Source organism: Oncorhynchus tshawytscha, linkage group LG08 (genome assembly GCF_018296145.1).
Source record: "Oncorhynchus tshawytscha isolate Ot180627B linkage group LG08, Otsh_v2.0, whole genome shotgun sequence".
NCBI lineage: Eukaryota > Metazoa > Chordata > Actinopteri > Salmoniformes > Salmonidae > Oncorhynchus > Oncorhynchus tshawytscha.
In genome coordinates this window covers 13,842,457-13,861,805 of record NC_056436.1, presented here as the reverse complement: position 1 = coordinate 13,861,805, position 19,349 = coordinate 13,842,457, and the positions used below count along the sequence as shown (strand labels likewise).

The 19,349-nt window shown below is 46.7% G+C and overlaps 1 protein-coding gene across 2 annotated transcripts in view; it reads left to right on the top strand.

The window, feature by feature from the left end:
• The window catches only part of LOC112256892 (metastasis-associated protein MTA1-like), a 79,748-nt gene that overhangs the window by 12,403 nt on the left and 47,996 nt on the right, over positions 1–19,349 (top strand). For both annotated transcript variants that reach the window (XR_006083865.1, XM_042325263.1), the window contains one exon: positions 253–346. Coding sequence is in view for 1 of the 2 variants with exons in the window: in XM_042325263.1 (XP_042181197.1) it covers positions 253–346 (94 nt within the window). In the remaining variant the exon portion in view is untranslated. The remainder of the gene's footprint in view (positions 1–252; positions 347–19,349) is intronic.

Below are 19,349 nucleotides of genomic sequence, written 5' to 3'. Positions count from 1 at the left end.
TGATCAATCAACACTGGCATGTAAATGACTTCTTGTAGCATAGTTATTATATAACCTAGCCTAGTTCTACTGTTGCTCACCAGACTTCACCAGAGTTTCTGTTCGTTCTGGTATCGTAAGCAAACCTGAACTCCAACTCGACACTCTCTGTGTGTGTGACCAATGACGGTGTGGCAGGCGCACGGCTTGTGGTCAGTTACCATGGCAACCCTCCGTTTTCAGTTCTCTCTCTCTGTCCCGTATTGTTTACAGACGGCCAATGGAAACGTGGAGGCTAAAGTGGTCTGTTTCTACCGACGCAGAGACATCTCCTCAACGCTCATCGCCCTCGCTGACAAACACGCACGTGAGTGACACGCACGGTTCACTGTTCAGTCAGAATCCACTATTTCTTCACCAGCTAACCACTGTGACTGTTCAACATTGAATGTCAGCGTTCAAATCCCCTTTATTTATACAGGTTAAGCTATTGTCATTCAGATTAAACCTCTTGCAAGAGAGACCAGTTCCCTCTACACTGATTGACTAAGCACCATTCAGCATCCAATGCCACTTCATTTCCTTGTATAGGCTAGTTCACAGAGAGATGGTTGGACTGAACTGTTGGGGCGGCAGGGTAGCCTAGTGGTTAGAGCGTTGGACTAGTAACCGAAAGGTTGCAACCCCGTGCTGACAAGGTACAAATCTGTTGTTCTGCCCCTGAACAGGCCGTTAACCCACTGTTCCAAGGCCATCATTGAAAATAAGAATTTGTTCTTAATTAACCGACTTGCCTAGTTAAATAAAGGTCAAATAAAAAAATGAAATAGCACATTTAAATCTGATGAGTTCTGTCATGTATAGTGAAAGACAATAGCTGTGTTCAAATACTCATACTAACTGTACTATTTGTGATGTGAATTGAGGATATAGTTAGTATGTCAAAAGTTCCCGGAAGTCGTACTATATTCGCCAAAATACGAAGTATACACGCACTGGACACTATTTCTGTGCTTTTAAGGCCCATAATGCAATTCTTCAGAAAATGGGCGTGGCTTCAATGTTTTCAGATTTGAAGAAAATGGCGAAAAATATGCAGCCGAAGTCCGATGAGAGGGTATACAAATTCCTTGCTTTATATATTAATTTAACTATATTAACTGTATTTAATCTTTAGTGCTTTAACCAATTATAACAAATGTAAATAAAATGTTGAGTAATGTAATAAACAAATTACTTTTCAAATAAGTTACATTATACGTTATGTTGGCTGACAATTTGTTAGCTTACAAATCGCATACCCGGTACATACTGCTGTAACGTAAACTCGTACATCGCCTTGGTCCGTACACTTGCCCTTATTTTGGCGCCCCAAAAACGTAATACTTCCAGATCAACTGTAATGTCAATACCATTGTAAAGCACAATTTCTCCCCTTTCCAACAGAATCAATTACATGACCTCTACACTACCCGTTTCTGTATAATTCAAGCAGGCAATGATCCCCGTCGGGTCTTTTTAAAAATGGCGGGTGGGGAAGCGAAACTAATGCGTTGTAGTGACAAGGACAGATGTTGTGGGAAAATTGCTTTTTTTTCACTCGATCTGTCCAACTTATCACCTTATCGCCTCTAAAATGTAAATAAAACACTATAAAGAGTTTATATAATGTGTCATTACATACCTCAAATCAAATCAAATTTTATTTGTCACATACACATGGTTAGCAGATGTTAATGCGAGTGTAGCAAAATGCTTGTGCTTCTAGTTCCGACAATGCAGTAATAACCAACAAGTAATCTAGCTAACAATTCCAAAACTACTGTCTTATACACAGTGTAAGGGGATAAAGAATATGTACATAAGGATATATGAATGAGTGATGGTACAGAGCAGCATAGGCAAGATACAGTAGATGGTATCGAGTACAGTATATACATATGAGATGAGTATGTAAACAAAGTGGCATAGTTAAAGTGGCTAGTGATACATGTATTACATAAGGATGCAGTCGATGATATAGAGTACAGTATATACGTATGCATATGAGATGAATAATGTAGGGTAAGTAACATTATATAAGGTAGCATTGTTTAAAGTGGCTAGTGATATATTTACATAATTTCCCATCAATTCCCATTATTAAAGTGGCTGGAGTAGAGTCAGTGTCAGTGTGTTGGCAGCAGCCACTCAATGTTAGTGGTGGCTGTTTAACAGTCTGATGGCCTTGAGATAGAAGCTGTTTTTCAGTCTCTCGGTCCCAGCTTTGATGCACCTGTACTGACCTCGCCTTCTGGATGATAGCGGGGTGAACAGGCAGTGGCTCGGGTGGTTGATGTCCTTGATGATCTTTATGGCCTTCCTGTAACATCGGGTGGTGTAGGTGTCCTGGAGGGCAGGTAGTTTGCCCCCGGTGATGCGTTGTGCAGACCTCACTATCCTCTGGAGAGCCTTACGGTTGAGGGCGGAGCAGTTGCCGTACCAGGCGGTGATACAGACCGCCAGGATGCTTTCGATTGTGCATCTGTAGAAGTTTGTGAGTGCTTTTGGTGAAAAGCCGACTTTCTTCAGCCTCCTGAGGTTGAAGAGGCGCTGCTGCGCCTTATTCACGATGCTGTCTGTGTGAGTGGACCAATTCAGTTTGTCTGTGATGTGTATGCCGAGGAACTTAAAACTTGCTACCCTCTCCACTACTGTTCCATCGATGTGGATAGGGGGGTGTTCCCTCTGCTGTTTCCTGAAGTCCACAATCATCTCCTTAGTTTTGTTGACGTTGAGTGTGAGGTTATTTTCCTGACACCACACTCCGAGGGCCCTCACCTCCTCCCTGTAGGCCGTCTCGTCGTTGTTGGTAATCAAGCCTACCACTGTTGTGTCGTCCGCAAACTTGATGATTGAGTTGGAGGCGTGCGTGGCCACGCAGTCATGGGTGAACAGGGAGTACAGGAGAGGGCTCAGAACGCACCCTTGTGGGGCCCCAGTGTTGAGGATCAGCGGGGAGGAGATGTTGTTGCCTACCCTCACCACCTGGGGGCGGCCTGTCAGGAAGTCCAGTACCCAGTTGCACAGGGCGGGGTCGAGACCCAGGGTCTCGAGCTTGATGACGAGCTTGGAGGGTACTATGGTGTTGAATGCCGAGCTGTAGTCGATGAACAGCATTCTCACATAGGTATTCCTCTTGTCCAGATGGGTTAGGGCAGTGTGCAGTGTGGTTGAGATTGCATCGTCTGTGGACCAATTTGGGCGGTAAGCAAATTGGAGTGGGTCTAGGGTGTCAGGTAGGTTGGAGGTGATATGGTCCTTGACTAGTCTCTCAAAGCACTTCATGATGACGGAAGTGAGTGCTACGGGCGGTAGTCGTTTAGCTCAGTTACCTTAGCTTTCTTGGGAACAGGAACAATGGTGGCCCTCTTGAAGCATGTGGGAACAGCAGACTGGTATAGGGATTGATTGAATATGTCCGTAAACACACCGGCCAGCTGGTCTGCGCATGCTCTGAGGGCGCGGCTGGGGATGCCGTCTGGGCCTGCAGCCTTGCGAGGGTTAACACGTTTAAATGTCTTACTCACCTCGGCTGCAGTGAAGGAGAGACCGCATGTTTTCATTGCAGGCCGTGTCAGTGGCACTGTATTGTCCTCAAAGCGGGCAAAAAAGTTATTTAGTCTGCCTGGGAGCAAGACATCCTGGTCCGTGACTGGGCTGGATTTCTTCCTGTAGTCTGTGATTGACTGTAGACCCTGCCACATGCCTCTTGTGTCTGAGCCGTTGAATTGAGATTCTACTTTGTCTCTGTACTGACGCTTAGCTTGTTTGATAGCCTTGCGGAGGGAATAGCTGCACTGTTTGTATTCGGTCATGTTACCAGACACCTTGCCCTGATTAAAAGCAGTGGTTCGCGCTTTCAGTTTCACACGAATGCTGCCATCAATCCACGGTTTCTGGTTAGGGAATGTTTTAATCGTTGCTATGGGAACGACATCTTCAACGCACGTTCTAATGAACTCGCACACCGAATCAGCATATTCGTCAATATTGTTCTCTGACGCAATACGAAACATCTCCCAGTCCACGTGATGGAAGCAGTGTGGAGTCAGCTTGGTCAGACCAGCGTTGGACAGACCTCAGCGTGGGAGCCTCTTGTTTTAGTTTCTGTCTGTAGGCAGGGATCAACAAAATGGAGTCGTGGTCAGCTTTTCCGAAAGGGGGGCGGGGCAGGGCCTTATATGCGTCGCAGAAGTTAGAGTAGTGTTAGCGGCTGTAGCTAGCTGTGTACTGTATCTTCGAGCTGTTGCTGTTTTGGGCTGCTTGTATCTTTTCTATCAGTGTGCAGTAGACTGTAGCTGTGAGGGCTGTCTGTAGCTGTGAGGGCCTGACTGGAAAAAAGTGAATCGTTCTAGAGCAGTACGCCCTCTGTTCTGTCCTACTCTGTGCTGCTAGAACCAGCAGTAAGTCCTTCCAGTCACCTACTCCAACCTGTGTCCTTCCACCTACTCCAAACCTGTGTCCTTCCTCCTACTCCAAACCTGTGTCCTTCCACCTACTCCAAACCTGTGTCCTTCCACCTACTCCAAACCTGTGTCCTTCCACCTACTCCAAACCTGTGTCCTTCCACCTACTCCAAACCTGTGTCCTTCCACCTACTCCAAACCTGTGTCCTTCCACCTACTCCAAACCTGTGTCCTTCCACCTACTCCAAACCTGTGTCCTTCCACCTACTCCAAACCTGTGTCCTTCCACCTACTCCAAACCTGTGTCCTTCCACCTACTCCAAACCTGTGTCCTTCCACCTACTCCCAACCTGGGTCCTTCCACCTACTCCCAACCTGCAACCTGTCCTTCCACCTACTCCCAACCTGGGTCCTTCCACCTACTCCCAACCTGGGTCCTTCCACCTACTCCCAACCTGGGTCCTTCCACCTACTCCCTGCAACCTGCGTCCTTCCACCTACTCCCAACCTGGGTCCTTCCACCTACTCCCAACCTGGGTCCTTCCACCTACTCCCAACCTGGTCCTTCCACCTACCTCCCAACCTGCGTCCTTCCACCTACTCCCAACCTGCGTCCTTCCACCTACTCCCAACCTGGGTCCTTCCACCTACTCCCAACCTGGGTCCTTCCACCTACTCCCAACCTGCGTCCTTCCACCTACTCCCAACCTGCGTCCTTCCACCTACTCCCAACCTGCGTCCTTCCACCTACTCCCAACCTGCGTCACAAATGACACACTGCTTCTTAGTGCACTATGTAGGGAATAGGGTGCCATTTGGGATGCAAGACCCAGACAGACATTTACAATATGTGAAGTATGCATGTACGGAATGGTTCCTTACGTCATGGGTGGGCTTGGGGGGTGTGTGCGTGTGTACATGGTGGGCTGGGGTGTGTGTGCATGGTGGGCTGGGGTGTGTGTGTGTGTACATGGTGGGCTGGGGTGTGTGCATGGTGGGCTGGGGTGTGTGTAATGGTGGGCTGGGATTGTGTGTGTGTACATGGTGGGCTGGGATGTGTGTGTGTGTACATGGTGGGCTGGGATGTGTGTGTGTGTACATGGTGGGCTGGGATGTGTGTGTGTGTACATGGTGGGCTGGGATGTGTGTGTGTACATGGTGGGCTGGGGTGTGTGTGTGTACATGGTGGGCTGGGGTGTGTGTGTGTACATGGTGGGCTGGGGTGTGTGTGTGTACATGGTGGGCTGGGGTGTGTGTGTGTACATGGTGGGCTGGGGTGTGTGTGTGTACATGGTGGGCTGGGGTGTGTGTGTGTACATGGTGGGCTGGGGTGTGTGTGTGTACATGGTGGGCTGGGGTGTGTGTGTGTACATGGTGGGCTGGGGTGTGTGTGTGTACATGGTGGGCTGGGGTGTGTGTGCGTACATGGTGGGCTGGGGTGTGTGTGTGGTGGGCTGTGTGTGTGTGTACATGGTGGGCTGGGGTGTGTGTGTGTGTACATGGTGGGCTGGGGTGTGGTTATGGTGGGCTGGGGTGTGGTGTGGTTATGGTGGGCTGGGGTGTGTGTACATGGTGTTGTGTGTGTGTACGTACATGGTGGGCTGGGGTGTGTGTACATGGTGGGCTGGGGTGTGTGTGTGTGTGTGTGTGGGGGGGCTGGTGTGTGTGTACATGGTGGGCTGGGGTGTGTGTGTGTACATGGTGGGCTGGGGTGTGTGTGTGTACATGGTGGGCTGGTGTGTGTGTGTGTGTACATGGTGGGCTGGTGTGTGTGTGTACATGCTGGGGTGTGTGTACATGGTGGGCTGGGTGTGTGTGTGTGTGTGTGTGTGTACATGGTGGGCTGGGGGTGTGTGTGTGTGTGTGTGTGTGTGTGTACATGGTGGGCTGGGGGTGTGTGTGTGTGTGTGTGTACATGGTGGGCTGGGTGTGTGTGTGTGTGTGTGTGTGTGTGTGTACATGGTGGGCTGGGGTGTGTGTGTACATGGTGGGCTGGGTTGTGTGTGTGTGTACATGGTGGACTGGGTTGTGTGTGTGTACATGGTGGGCTGGGTTGTGTGTGTGTACATGGTGGGCTGGGTTGTGTGTGTGTGTACATGGTGGGCTGGGTGTGTGTGTGTGTGTGTGTGTGTGTACATGGTGGGCTGGGTTGTGTGTGTGTGTGTACATGGTGGGCTGGGTTGTGTGTGTGTGTGTACATGGTGGGCTGGGTGTGTGTGTGTGTGTGTGTACATGGTGGGCTGGGTTGTGTGTGTGTGTGTGTACATGGTGGGCTGGGTTGTGTGTGTGTGTGTGTGTACATGGTGGGCTGGGTTGTGTGTGTGTGTGTGTACATGGTGGGCTGGGTTGTGTGTGTGTGTGTGTACATGGTGGGCTGGGTTGTGTGTGTGTGTGTGTACATGGTGGGCTGGGTTGTGTGTGTGTGTGTGTGTGTGTGTACATGGTGGGCTGGGTTGTGTGTGTGTGTGTGTGTGTGTGTACATGGTGGGCTGGGTTGTGTGTGTGTGTGTGTGTGTACATGGTGGGCTGGGTTGTGTGTGTGTGTACATGGTGGGCTGGGTTGTGTGTGTGTGTACATGGTGGGCTGGGTTGTGTGTGTGTGTGTGTACATGGTGGGCTGGGTTGTGTGTGTGTACATGGTGGGCTGGGTTGTGTGTGTGTGTGTGTGTACATGGTGGGCTGGGTTGTGTGTGTGTGTACATGGTGGGCTGGGGTGTGTGTGTACATGGTGGGCTGGGTTGTGTGTGTGTGTGTGTGTGTGTGTGTGTGTACATGGTGAGCTGGGTTGTGTGTGTGTGTATGTACATGGTGGGCTGGGGTGTGTGTGTACATGGTGGGCTGGGTTGTGTGTGTGTGTGTGTGTGTGTACATGGTGGGCTGGGTTGTGTGTGTGTGTGTGGGCTGGGTTGTGTTTGTGTGTGTGTGTGTGTGGGCTGGGTTGTGTGTGTGTGTACATGGTGGGCTGGGTTGTGTGTGGTGTGTGTACATGGTGGGCTGGGTTGTGTGTGTGTGTGTGTGTGTACATGGTGGGCTGGGGTGTGTGTGTGTGTGTGTGTGTACATGGTGGGCTGGGTGTGTGTGTGTGTGTGTGTGTGTGTGTGTGTGTGTGTGTGTGTGTGTGTGTACATGGTGGGCTGGGTTGTGTGTGTGTGTGGTGGGCTGGGTTGTGTTTGTGTGTGTGTGTGTGTGGGCTGGGTTGTGTGTGTGTGTACATGGTGGGCTGGGTTGTGTGTGTGTGTGTACATGGTGGGCTGGGTTGTGTGTGGTGTGTGTGTACATGGTGGGCTGGGGTGTGTGTGTGTGTGTGTGTGTGTGTGTACATGGTGGGCTGGGTTGTGTGTGTGTGTGTACATGGTGGGCTGGGTTGTGTGTGTGTGTGTGTGTACATGGTGGGCTGGGTTGTGTGTGTACATGCTGGGGTGTGTGTGTGTGTGTGTGTGTACATGGTGGCTGGGTTGTGTGTGTGTGTGTGTGTGTGTGTACATGGTGGGCTGGGGGTGTGTGTGTGTGTGTGTGTGTACATGGTGGGCTGGGGGTGTGTGTGTGTGTGTGTACATGGTGGGCTGGGTGTGTGTGTGTGTGTGTGTGTGTGAGTGTGTACATGGTGGGCTGGGGTGTGTGTGTACATGGTGGGCTGGGTTGTGTGTGTGTGTACATGGTGGACTGGGTTGTGTGTGTGTGTACATGGTGGGCTGGGTTGTGTGTGTGTACATGGTGGGCTGGGTTTTGTGTGTGTGTGTGTGTGTACATGGTGGGCTGGGTTTTGTGTGTGTGTGTGTACATGGTGGGCTGGGTTGTGTGTGTGTGTGTGTGTGTACATGGTGGGCTGGGTTGTGTGTGTGTGTGTACATGGTGGGCTGGGTTGTGTGTGTGTGTGTGTGTGTGTACATGGTGGGCTGGGTTGTGTGTGTGTGTGTGTACATGGTGGGCTGGGTTGTGTGTGTGTGTGTGTACATGGTGGGCTGGGTTGTGTGTGTGTGTGTGTACATGGTGGGCTGGGTTGTGTGTGTGTGTGTGTACATGGTGGGCTGGGTTGTGTGTGTGTGTGTGTGTGTACATGGTGGGCTGGGTTGTGTGTGTGTGTGTGTACATGGTGGGCTGGGTTGTGTGTGTGTGTGTGTACATGGTGGGCTGGGTTGTGTGTGTGTGTGTGTGTACATGGTGGGCTGGGTTGTGTGTGTGTGTGTGTGTACATGGTGGGCTGGGTTGTGTGTGTGTGTGTGTACATGGTGGGCTGGGTTGTGTGTGTGTGTGTGTGTACATGGTGGGCTGGGTTGTGTGTGTGTACATGGTGGGCTGGGTTGTGTGTGTGTGTGTGTACATGGTGGGCTGGGTTGTGTGTGTGTGTGTGTACATGGTGGGCTGGGTTGTGTGTGTGTGTGTGTGTGTGTGTGTGTACATGGTGGGCTGGGTTGTGTGTGTGTGTGTGTACATGGTGGGCTGGGTTGTGTGTGTGTGTGTGTGTACATGGTGGGCTGGGTTGTGTGTGTGTGTGTGTGTGTGTACATGGTGGGCTGGGTTGTGTGTGTGTGTGTGTGTGTGTGTACATGGTGGGCTGGGTTTTGTGTGTGTACATGGTTGGCTGGGTTGTGTGTGTGTGTGTGTGTGTGTGTGTGTGTGTGTGTGAACATGGTGGGCTGGGGTGTGTGTGTGTGTGTGTACATGGTGGGCTGGGGTGTGTGTGTGTGTGTGTGTACATGGTGGGTTGTGTGTGTGTGTGTGTGTGTACATGGTGGGCTGGGTTGTGTGTGTGTGTGTGTACATGGTGGGCTGGGGTGTGTGTGTGTGTGTGTGTACATGGTGGGTTGTGTGTGTGTGTGTGTGTGTGTGTGACATGGTGGGCTGGGTTGTGTGTGTGTACATGGTGGGCTGGGTTGTGTGTGTGTGTACATGGTGGGCTGGGTTGTGTGTGTGTGTACATGGTGGGCTGGGTTGTGTGTGTGTGTGTACATGGTGGGCTGGGTTGTGTGTGTGTGTGTGTGTGTGTGTGTGTGTGTGTGTGTGTGTGTACATGGTGGGCTGGGTTGTGTGTGTGTGTGTGTGTGTGTGTGTGTGTGTGTGTGTGTGTGTGTGTACACATGGTGGGCTGGGTTGTGTGTGTGTGTGTACATGGTGGGCTGGGTTGTGTGTGTGTGTGTGTACATGGTGTGCTGGTGGGCTGCTGCTGTATCCTGGAGCCAGCTGCCCAGACCGACACCAAGGACCTGCGAGAGCGAAGAGGGGATGATCAGAGGACCTGGTGTCTTGTCCAAACTTTCTGTGTGTTTAACAGCGGCAACCGGGTAAAATAACTTGGAGAAACCGGTATATTATTATCATTTATTTCTATGAACAGCTTGAGGTGAAATGGAACTGTTATATGCCATGTCTAAATCTGGCTTCTCACAGCCTTCTTTACTAACTGCATGATCAATCATCAACGCTCAGTGTGTGTCTGAGTGAGTGTGTGTGTGCTGTTGTACTTGCCTATCGTATTTACTATGTTGTTTAAGCATATTTTTTTATACTGAAACTTTACACGCCACCTTGAACTGCAGTTGGTAGGCCTATGGCAGGGCTGCCCAACCCTCTTCCTGGAGATCTACTGTCCTGTAGGTTTTCGGTCCAACCCTAATTTAGCATATCTGATGAAAATCCCAAATGTATTTATTTTTTGGATGTCAGATGTTGATTGATTGATTGAATTAATTATCATAACATTCCTATGAATAGCCTATGCCTTCGTTAACAAATAACACCTTGCGAGATTATCAATGTCTTCATTGCTTTAGAATTACTGTTATGCTAACGAATTATACAAATGATACTTTAGAATTACTGTTATGCTAACAAATGATACTTTAGAATTACTGTTAGGCTAACGAATGATACAAATGATACTTTAGAATTACTGTTAGGCTAACGAATGATACAAATGATACTTTAGAATTACTGTTAGGCTAACGAATGATACAAATGATACTTTAGAATTACTGTTAGGCTAACGAATGATACAAATGATACTTTAGAATTACTGTTAGGCTAACGAATGATACAAATGATACTTTAGAATTACTGTTAGGCTAACGAATGATACAAATGATACTTTAGAATTACTGTTAGGCTAACGAATGATACAAATGATACTTTAGAATTACTGTTAGGCTAACGAATGATACTTTAGAATTACTGTTAGGCTAACGAATGATACAAATGATACTTTAGAATTACTGTTATGCTAGGCTAACAAATGATACGAATGCCATTGGAACATTTTAGATTTGATGTATAATAACACATTGGAATGGCATATGATTATGTCCCATTGGTTTTATATGCTTTAGAATGACACTTCTGGTTTTGGCTGGAATTACCGGGTTACCTGGGAGAATAGTTATTTATTTTCAGAATGGAACATTTGGAAGATATTGAGGGGAGGGGGGCTGTGGAATATTGTCCTTGTGTAGTACTGGATGGCTTTCTTTCTCCTTGCTGGACTGGATCATTTCAGAATGGCTGTGTGTGTGTGTGTTCTTGTCTGTTTGTGTGCTTGTCTTTGTCTGTGTGTGCTGTGAGTCATAGATCAAATATTTTCCTTGCTATGATTTGGTTAGAGCCTTACCTCAGAGGGCCCCTACGTGTCTTAGCCCCACCCTTGCCGGCAGAGATGCCTCCTGAGTGGTCGGTCCCAGTGATTGACATAGCCTTTGGCTCCTCTGGCCCTTCCCTCCAGTCATATGACTTAAGGCGTCAGTAGGGTTGCAAAGGGTCAAAAACTTTCCAGAAATGTTCCATGACAAGTTAAGCCCGGGAATTTTGCTTAAATTCCTCAAAAAGTTAGCTTAACAGTGAACCTTTTTTGTGGGATGCACATAAAGGCAATTCTAGGTATTGTGACATATTTTGGTTAAACTATCCCAAATTCATTGGAATTGCGACCCTCTGCATGCACAGTGCATTCTTCCATCACATTTACAGCTGATTCTCAATATCTAAATGAGATGCTATTGAGCCCACTAATGAGATGCTACTAATGAGATGCTATTGAGCCCACACTACTGCACTGTCTGAGCCAAGGACTACATGCTTTCTGGTAAGTTTTGATACAAAATACTGGGTGGGGTGAATATATTTTATGACATGATTTTTTTATTAATTTGTAAATAGTATCCTACAGCAAAGTGTGTTTTAAAATAATTTAACTTAACAATTTCTGCTAGTTGCTATCATGTGGGTTTTAGCTTGCTTGAGCCTGAGTGTTAATTCACCTCTTTCCATACATGTTTCATTTAAAAACATTTATCTTACAAAGGAGTTGTTTTAATCTAACTGCTTAACTATTTATCTGGACATGGAATTGTATTATTATTACTGTTTTCCTCTAATCTTTACAGGATAAAGCCACGGGCGCTATCTGATGTGTGGAGACCTTTCACTGCAGCTAATGTAGAAGGAAAAGCTGTGTACATTTGCAAATACTGTTCCAAATCATATGTGAAGAATGCGACAAATGATGCAGAATCATCTGGCCAAGTGCATAAAGTTCCCTCAGGGCTCACAACAAGCAATCTCTACTTCTATTCAAGGTGAAAATGATGAATCAGACACCTTATCGATAGCAACAGCTCATGGTCTTCCTGGAATCAGAAGTTTTTTTGATTCAATGGAGGAACGTAGTCAGAGAAATGCTGACGCATACACAGCTCGAGCAAGATATTCAACTGGTTCACGTCTGATGCTCACAGGCAATGTGTGTTGGAAGAGATTTCTGAATGTTCTTCGCCCAGCATACATGCTTTAATCTACTCATTTGCTGGATGCAGTTCAACAGAGTTCAACTGAAGGTCAAACAAATCATAGCAAAGCAGACTGTATTGCAATAATCTCTGATGGATGGACAAATGTTCGTGGGCAAGGAATAATTAACATAATCTCCACCCCTCAACTAGTATTCTACAAGAGCACAGACACAAGGGACAACAGACACACCGGTTTCTACTTTGCAGTTGAGCTGAAGGCAGTCATCTATGACCTTGGACCACAGAAGGTATTTGCACTGGTGACAGACAATGCTGCAAACATGTTGGCTGCTTGGTCTAAAGTGGAGGAGTCCTACCCTCACATCACACCCATTGGCTGTGCTGCTCATGCATTTATTCTGCTCCTCAAGGACATGGCACTGAAAACAATGGATACAGTCTACATGAGAGTCAAGGAAATGGTTAGGTATGTGAAGGGTCATCAAGTTGTAGCAGCAATCTACCTCACCAAGCAAAGTGAGAAGAATTAAGAGCACCACATTGAAGCTGCCCAGCATCATCTGTTGGGGTGGTGTTGTCATCATGTTTGACAGTCTCCTGGAGGGGAAGGAGTCTCTCCAAGAAATGTCCATATCACAGTCTGCTGATATGGACAGCCACATCAAGAGGATCCTCCTGGATTATGTAAGCAGCCTGAAACTCCTGAAACCTATAGCAGTAGCCATTGCACGGATTGAGGGAGACAATGCCATCCTGTCTGATGTTCAGATTCTGCTTGTAAGATAATAAATATGTACTGCCCTGCCCACTTCACTGTTGCTCCAAGCAGAGGAAACTGCAGTTCTGAAATACATCAAAAAAATGTGAAGACTTCTGCCTGAAGCCCATACACACCGCAGCATACATGTTGGACCCCAAGTATTCTGGCAAGAGCATCGTGTCTAGGGCAGAGATCAACAAGGCCTATGGTGTCATCACTACCGTGTCTCGCCACCTTGGCCTGGATGAGGGCAAGGTTCTTGTCAGTCTGTTGAAGTACACATCCAAGTTAGGGCTTTGGGATGGAGATGCAATATGGCAGTCGTGCCAACATATCTCATCAGCCACCTGGTGGAAGGGACTTTGTGGATCTGAGGCTCTTTCCCCTGTTGCCTCCAAATCCCACCAACATCATCCGCCTCAGTGCAACAGGTCCTTGTTTGGGAACACACACACCAAAGCACGCAACAGGCTGACCAATACAAGGGTTGAAAAATTGGGGGCCATCCGGACGAATTTGAGGCTTTTTGAGCCTGACAACGAGCCATCCTCAACAAGGTTGGAAAGTGACCGTGAAGATCAGGCCTCAGTCTGATGTTCAAGAGGTGGACATTGAGGAGGTCCAGGGAGAAGACATGGAAGCTTGAGAGGAAGACAACCAAAGCTTTAGTTTCTAGACTATCATTTTACAGATGTATGTTGAAAACGTTTTTGGGAGATGCGATGGATCATTGGGATCATTAAATATTCCCTTTCTTTTGTTCAGTGAAATCATCATGTGACGAGTCAACTCATTTAATTAAACAATTTAATTAAACTAGTTCGTAACTATGTTTTTATTGCTATTGGAAGGATTTAATCATTTGCAATTGTCTACTTATAACATAAAAGGTGTTTGTTCCATATGGTAATATATCCAATGCAAAAGAAATCTACATTTAATATTTATAACATAAGGTGTTTTCCATATGGTAATATATCCAATGCCAAATAAATCTACATTTAAATGGTATTAATATAAATTTGCATATATTCCCGTTAATTCCCACGGAAAGTTTCCACCTCTGAATATTCCCCAAAATGTGCAACGCTAGGCGTCAGCATGCTTCAGTTCGGCTATCGGCTCCCTCAAAAGACATTCCCTTGAAAAAAAATAAAACAGGATATTACCCCGCGACAGTAGAGGATTGGTGAGCTGGTACTAGCCATCTACGGCCAAACAAGGATGGGACGGCACACCCAAACAAGGAAGACATGCGCGGGAGAATGAAATAGTTTCCCCAGAGAGACACTTGACTGGCGAATTTAATTTCTGAGAAATTCCTGGGATCTACTAGATTTGCTGTACCTAGCAACAGACATGCATGTGTTCGGGAAAGTATTCAGACTCCTTCACTTTTTCCACATTTTGTTACGTTACAGCCTTATTCTAAAATGGATTTAAAAAAAATCCCTAATCTATTGACACACCCCAAAATGACAAAGCAAAAACAGGCCTTCATACATTTTCTTAAGTAATTTTTTAGAACTGAAATATTACATGTACATATGTATTCAGACCCTTTACTCAGTACTTTCTTGAAGCACATTTTGGCAGCGATTACAGCCTCAAGTTTTATTGGTTATGACGCTACAAGCTTTGCACACCTGTGTTTGGGGAGTTTCTCACATTTCTTCTCTGCAGATCCTCTCAAGCTCTGTCAGGTTGGATGGGGAGCGTTGCTGCACAGCTATTTTCTGGTCTCTCCATAGATGTTCGATTGGGTTCGGGCTCTGGCTGGGCCACTCAAGGTCATTCAGAGACTTGTCCCGAAGCCCATCCTGCGTTGTCTTAGCTGTGTGCTTAGGGTCGTTATCCTGTTGGAAGGTGAACCTTTGCCCCAGTCTGAGAACCTGCTCCAGAGTGCTCAGGACTTCATCAAGGATCTCTCTGTACTTTGCTCTGTTCATCTTTCCATTGATCCTGACTAGTCTTCCAGTCCCTGACACTGAAACGCATTCTCATAGCATGATGCTTCCACCACCATGCTTCACCGAAGGGATAATAATGGCTAGATGATGAGCGGTGCCTGGTTTCCTCCATACATGACACTTTGCATTTATGCCAAAGAGTTCAATCTTGGTTTCATCAAACCTGAGAATCTTGTTTCTCATGGTTCGAAAGTCCTTTAGGTGTCTTTTGGCAAACTCCAAGCTGGCTGTCATGTAACTTTTACTGAGGAGTGTCTTCCTTCTCTGGTGCTGCAGAGATGGTTGTCCTTCTGGAAGGTTCTCCCATCTCTAGAGGAACTCTGGAGCCCTGTCAGTTAAACAGCCACCACTAACATTGAGTGGCTGCTGCCAACACACTGACTCATCTCCAGCCACTTTAATAATGGGAATTGATGGGAAATTATGTAAAATATATCACTAGCCACTTTAAACAATGCTACCTAATATAATGTTTACATACCCTACATTATTCATCTCATATGTATACGTATATACTGTACTCTACATCATCTACTGCATCCTTATGTAATACATGTATCACTAGCCACTTTAACTATGCCACTTTGTTTACATACTCATCTCATATGTATATACTGTACTCGATACCATCTACTGTATCTTGCCTAAGCTGCTCTGTACCATCACTCATTCATATATCTTTATGTACATATTCTTTATCCCCTTACACTGTGTATAAGACAATAGTTTTTTTTCTTTTGGAATTGTTAGTTAGATTACTCGTTGGTTATTACTGCATTGTCGGAACTAGAAGCACAAGCATTTCGCTACACTCGCATTAACATCTGCTAACCATGTGTATGTGACAAATAAAAATTGATTTGATTTGATTTTGACCATCGGGTTCTTGGTCACCTTCCTGACCAAGGTGCTTCTACTCCGATTGCTAAGTTAGGCAGGGCGGCCAGCTCTAGGAAGAGTCTTGGTGGTTCCACACTTCTTCCATTTAAGAATGATGAACTCCACTGTGTTCTTGGGGACCTTCAATGCTGCAGACATTTTTTTGGTACACTTCCCAAGATCTGTGCCTCCACACAATCTTGTCTCGGAGCTCTACGGACAATTCCTTCGACCTCCGCTTGGTTTTAGCTCTGACATGCTATGACACGTGGGACCTTAATCTCGACAGGTGTGTGTGTGTGTGTGTGTGTGTGTGTGTGTGTGTGCCTTTCCAAATCATGTCCAATCAATTGATGTTACCATAGGTGGGCTCCAAGTTGTAGAAACATCTCAAGGATGATCAATGGAAACCGGATGCACCTGAGCTCAATTTCGAGTGTCATAGCAAAGGGTCTGAATACCCTTTGGGGCGGCAGGTAGTCTAGTGGTTAGCGCATTGGGCCCCGAGCTGACAAGATAAAAATCTGTCCTTCTGCCCCTGAAAAAGGCAGTTAACTGTTCCTCGGCTGTCATTGTAAATAAGAATTTGTTCTTAACTGACTTGCCTAGGTAAATAAAGCTTAAATCCTGCCAGGTAGCACAACTCCAACTCCTCATGTTTTCCTGGGAGATGCAGCTTTCCCCCAACATGAGAACATCGTGCGCCCTTATCCAGGTATGTTGATAATAGAATGTTGGAATCAATTTCCCTTGTTACTGCATACATGAATGAACCTCTGAGAAATGCCATTTTTATCAAGGCTTTTGGAATATGGTATGTTTTTTTGGGGGGGGGGTTTACTGAAATATACACTATATATCTGACATTCAATTTTTACCTCTCATTCACAGGTGTCCATCTCAATAAACCTGGGCATACCTGGAACTTTTCACTCTCGTTGACGGAGAGTCAAGAGAAAGCATTCGGCATCATGGCTGCAAGGATGAGGATTCTTGATGGCCGCACAGACTCAGTTCTTTGTGAGCCAGTAGAGTTTTAACCTGATTCTGGGAGGTCTGTGTGCAGTCATTTAGATTGAACTACACCACAGGTAGAAAGCCTGTGGCACAGCTCTTCTGTACATTGTCAGCACTTGATATTCAAATAGAATGCATTGAAGCACCTTGAACAAATGCCAACAGAGTTTTTTTCAGCACACAAATAAACCTTTATTCTTACTTCTGGAAGTAAACCACAATAAAAGTGTCTGCTGATGACCGACATGAAAACAAGTGAATAAAGTGTAAGTGTAGTTACACATTTCTGAATATAAATATTTTGTGAACAATAGAAATGTCTTTGAAAAGACATGTAAATAACAAGTGTCTTTGGAATAAAATTAAAGTTTCTAGTTTCTGACTCCTGAGATGTCTGAACAACAGAACAAGTTGTTAATTTCACTGTGGTCTCAGTCGTGTGGTCTGTGTCCTCTTGAAGTCATGCAGCTGGGGATCGAGTTCTGAAGTTTTGGCCAGTGTTCATCCATGAAATCAGCTATAGGTGCCAGGACCCTCTGGAGAGGATGAGAAGAGGAGGGGGGATTAGGAGTGTCTGGAGAGAGGATGAGAAGGGGGGGGGGTTAGGAGTGTCTGGAGAGAGGATGAGAAGGGGGGTTAGGAGTGTCTGGAGGGGGATGAGAAGGGGGGTTAGGAGTGTCTGGAGAGAGGATGAGAAGGGGGTTTAGGAGTGTCTGGAGTGAGGATGAGAAGGGGGTTAGGAGTGTCTGGAGTGAGGATGAGAAGGGGGGTTAGGAGTTGAGAAAGGGGGATTAGGAGTGTCTGGAGTGAGGATGAGAAGGGGGGATTAGGAGTGTCTGGAGTGAGGATGAGAAGGGGGTTAGGAGTGAGGATGAGAAAGGGGGATTAGGAGTGTCTGGAGTGAGGATGAGAAAGGGGGGATTAGGAGTGTCTGGAGAGAGGATGAGAAGGGGGTTTAGGAGTGTCTGGAGAGGATGAGAAGGGGGGTTAGGAGTGTCTGGAGTGAGGATGAGAAGGGGGGTTAGGAGTGAGGGGAGTGTCTGGACTGAGGATGAGAAAGGGGGGATTAGGGCATGTCTGGAGAGAGGATGAGAAGGGGGGGTTAGGAGTGTCTGGAGAGAGGATGAGAAGAGGGGGGATCTCCACTGTGGAGTAGCCTTTCTACCGGCATCTCCACTGTGGAGTAGCCTTCACTGTGGAGTAGCCTTTCCACTGTGGCCTTTATGTATTTTCTTTGCCTTGACGAACTTGTTGCGAATCCTACCCCATTTTTAGAATAAGTGGTTGGGTCGGACCACAGCGTCTCTGCAATCTCTTTCCATGAATTGGCATTTACATGCATGTTTTTATATAATGCATGGCTAGAATCGTACTGGTGAAGGTACTTTTGTACCTCCTCGGTCAATCGATGCTCCAAGTTGTCGTTCCACATGTTGAACCCACACTGAATGTCGGGCTGAATCAACAAGAAGCAGAAACTCGCGTCACCCTCTACAGTTGACCAATCACGGACGAAGGGGCGTAGACTTCGGCTTCCGAACTTTGACTCGCCCTTGAGCAAAAATGTGTGTGCCCGAACACCCGAAAAAACCCTAACCGATCTCCAAAACGAACAAAAATGTCAGAAAATGTTGTCATAAAATATGCACAAACTCTTCTGAACTGTTTTGGCTGGGAAGCATGTGGCCGCCTTTAGCCTCTCTTAAATTGGCCTTTCTATTCTAAGTCTAGAACTCTGGGCCCTTAGTTTCACTAAACAATAGACATCAATGGTGACTAGGAATCCATTGTACTGAATTGATATCAGATTTGGATTGCCTGGCTGCCTGTAAGATTGAATCGGCTCTGGGGCTCTTGGATTGGGGTGCATGTTCATTCTGTGATGGTGTGTGTGTGTGTACAATAGTCTATGAGTGTGAGTGAGAGAGAACTTATTGATTTTGGCCCTATATCCCTTCTCCTGAAAATCCCTTTTGATTGCTTCTGCTCTGCTCTCTGTCTCCCTCTCTGTCTCTCACCTTCTCTAATGAAACTCCAAATGAGCTGGATCATGCTTCAACTGGTTTCTGGTCCCCACCCCTCTCTGTCCCCCTCAGTCGATCTTTCCTTCAGGGGGGTTATAGAGAGAGGGGAAAGAGGTGGTTATAGAGGATAGCGGGGGTTATAGAAAAGAGGGGAGTGGGGAGAGAGAGGGTGTTATAGAGAAGAGGGTTATAGAGAAACACACCAGTCCAGGCAGGGTTCTATATCCCTATTTATTCCTAAGTGAGCCAGGTACCTGCAGTGTCACAAGGTGTCTTCACTGTTTTCCTGGAAAACCAATCCCTGTAGTATCTAATCCTCTTGTTTGTCTCGATTCTCTGGTTTAATATGTCGTGCCCTAACCTCACCCTAAATTCTGAGCGAAACACAGGTGTCACAACTATGAGGCGTGGCTCTAAATCGAGGCGGGAGAGGGTCATCACTAGTTAACACAGCCACAAAGTAGAAAATTACAGACACCGACATCATACCAAAGCAATTTTGCATATGTAGGTCATTTTTGGTGATTAGCCTA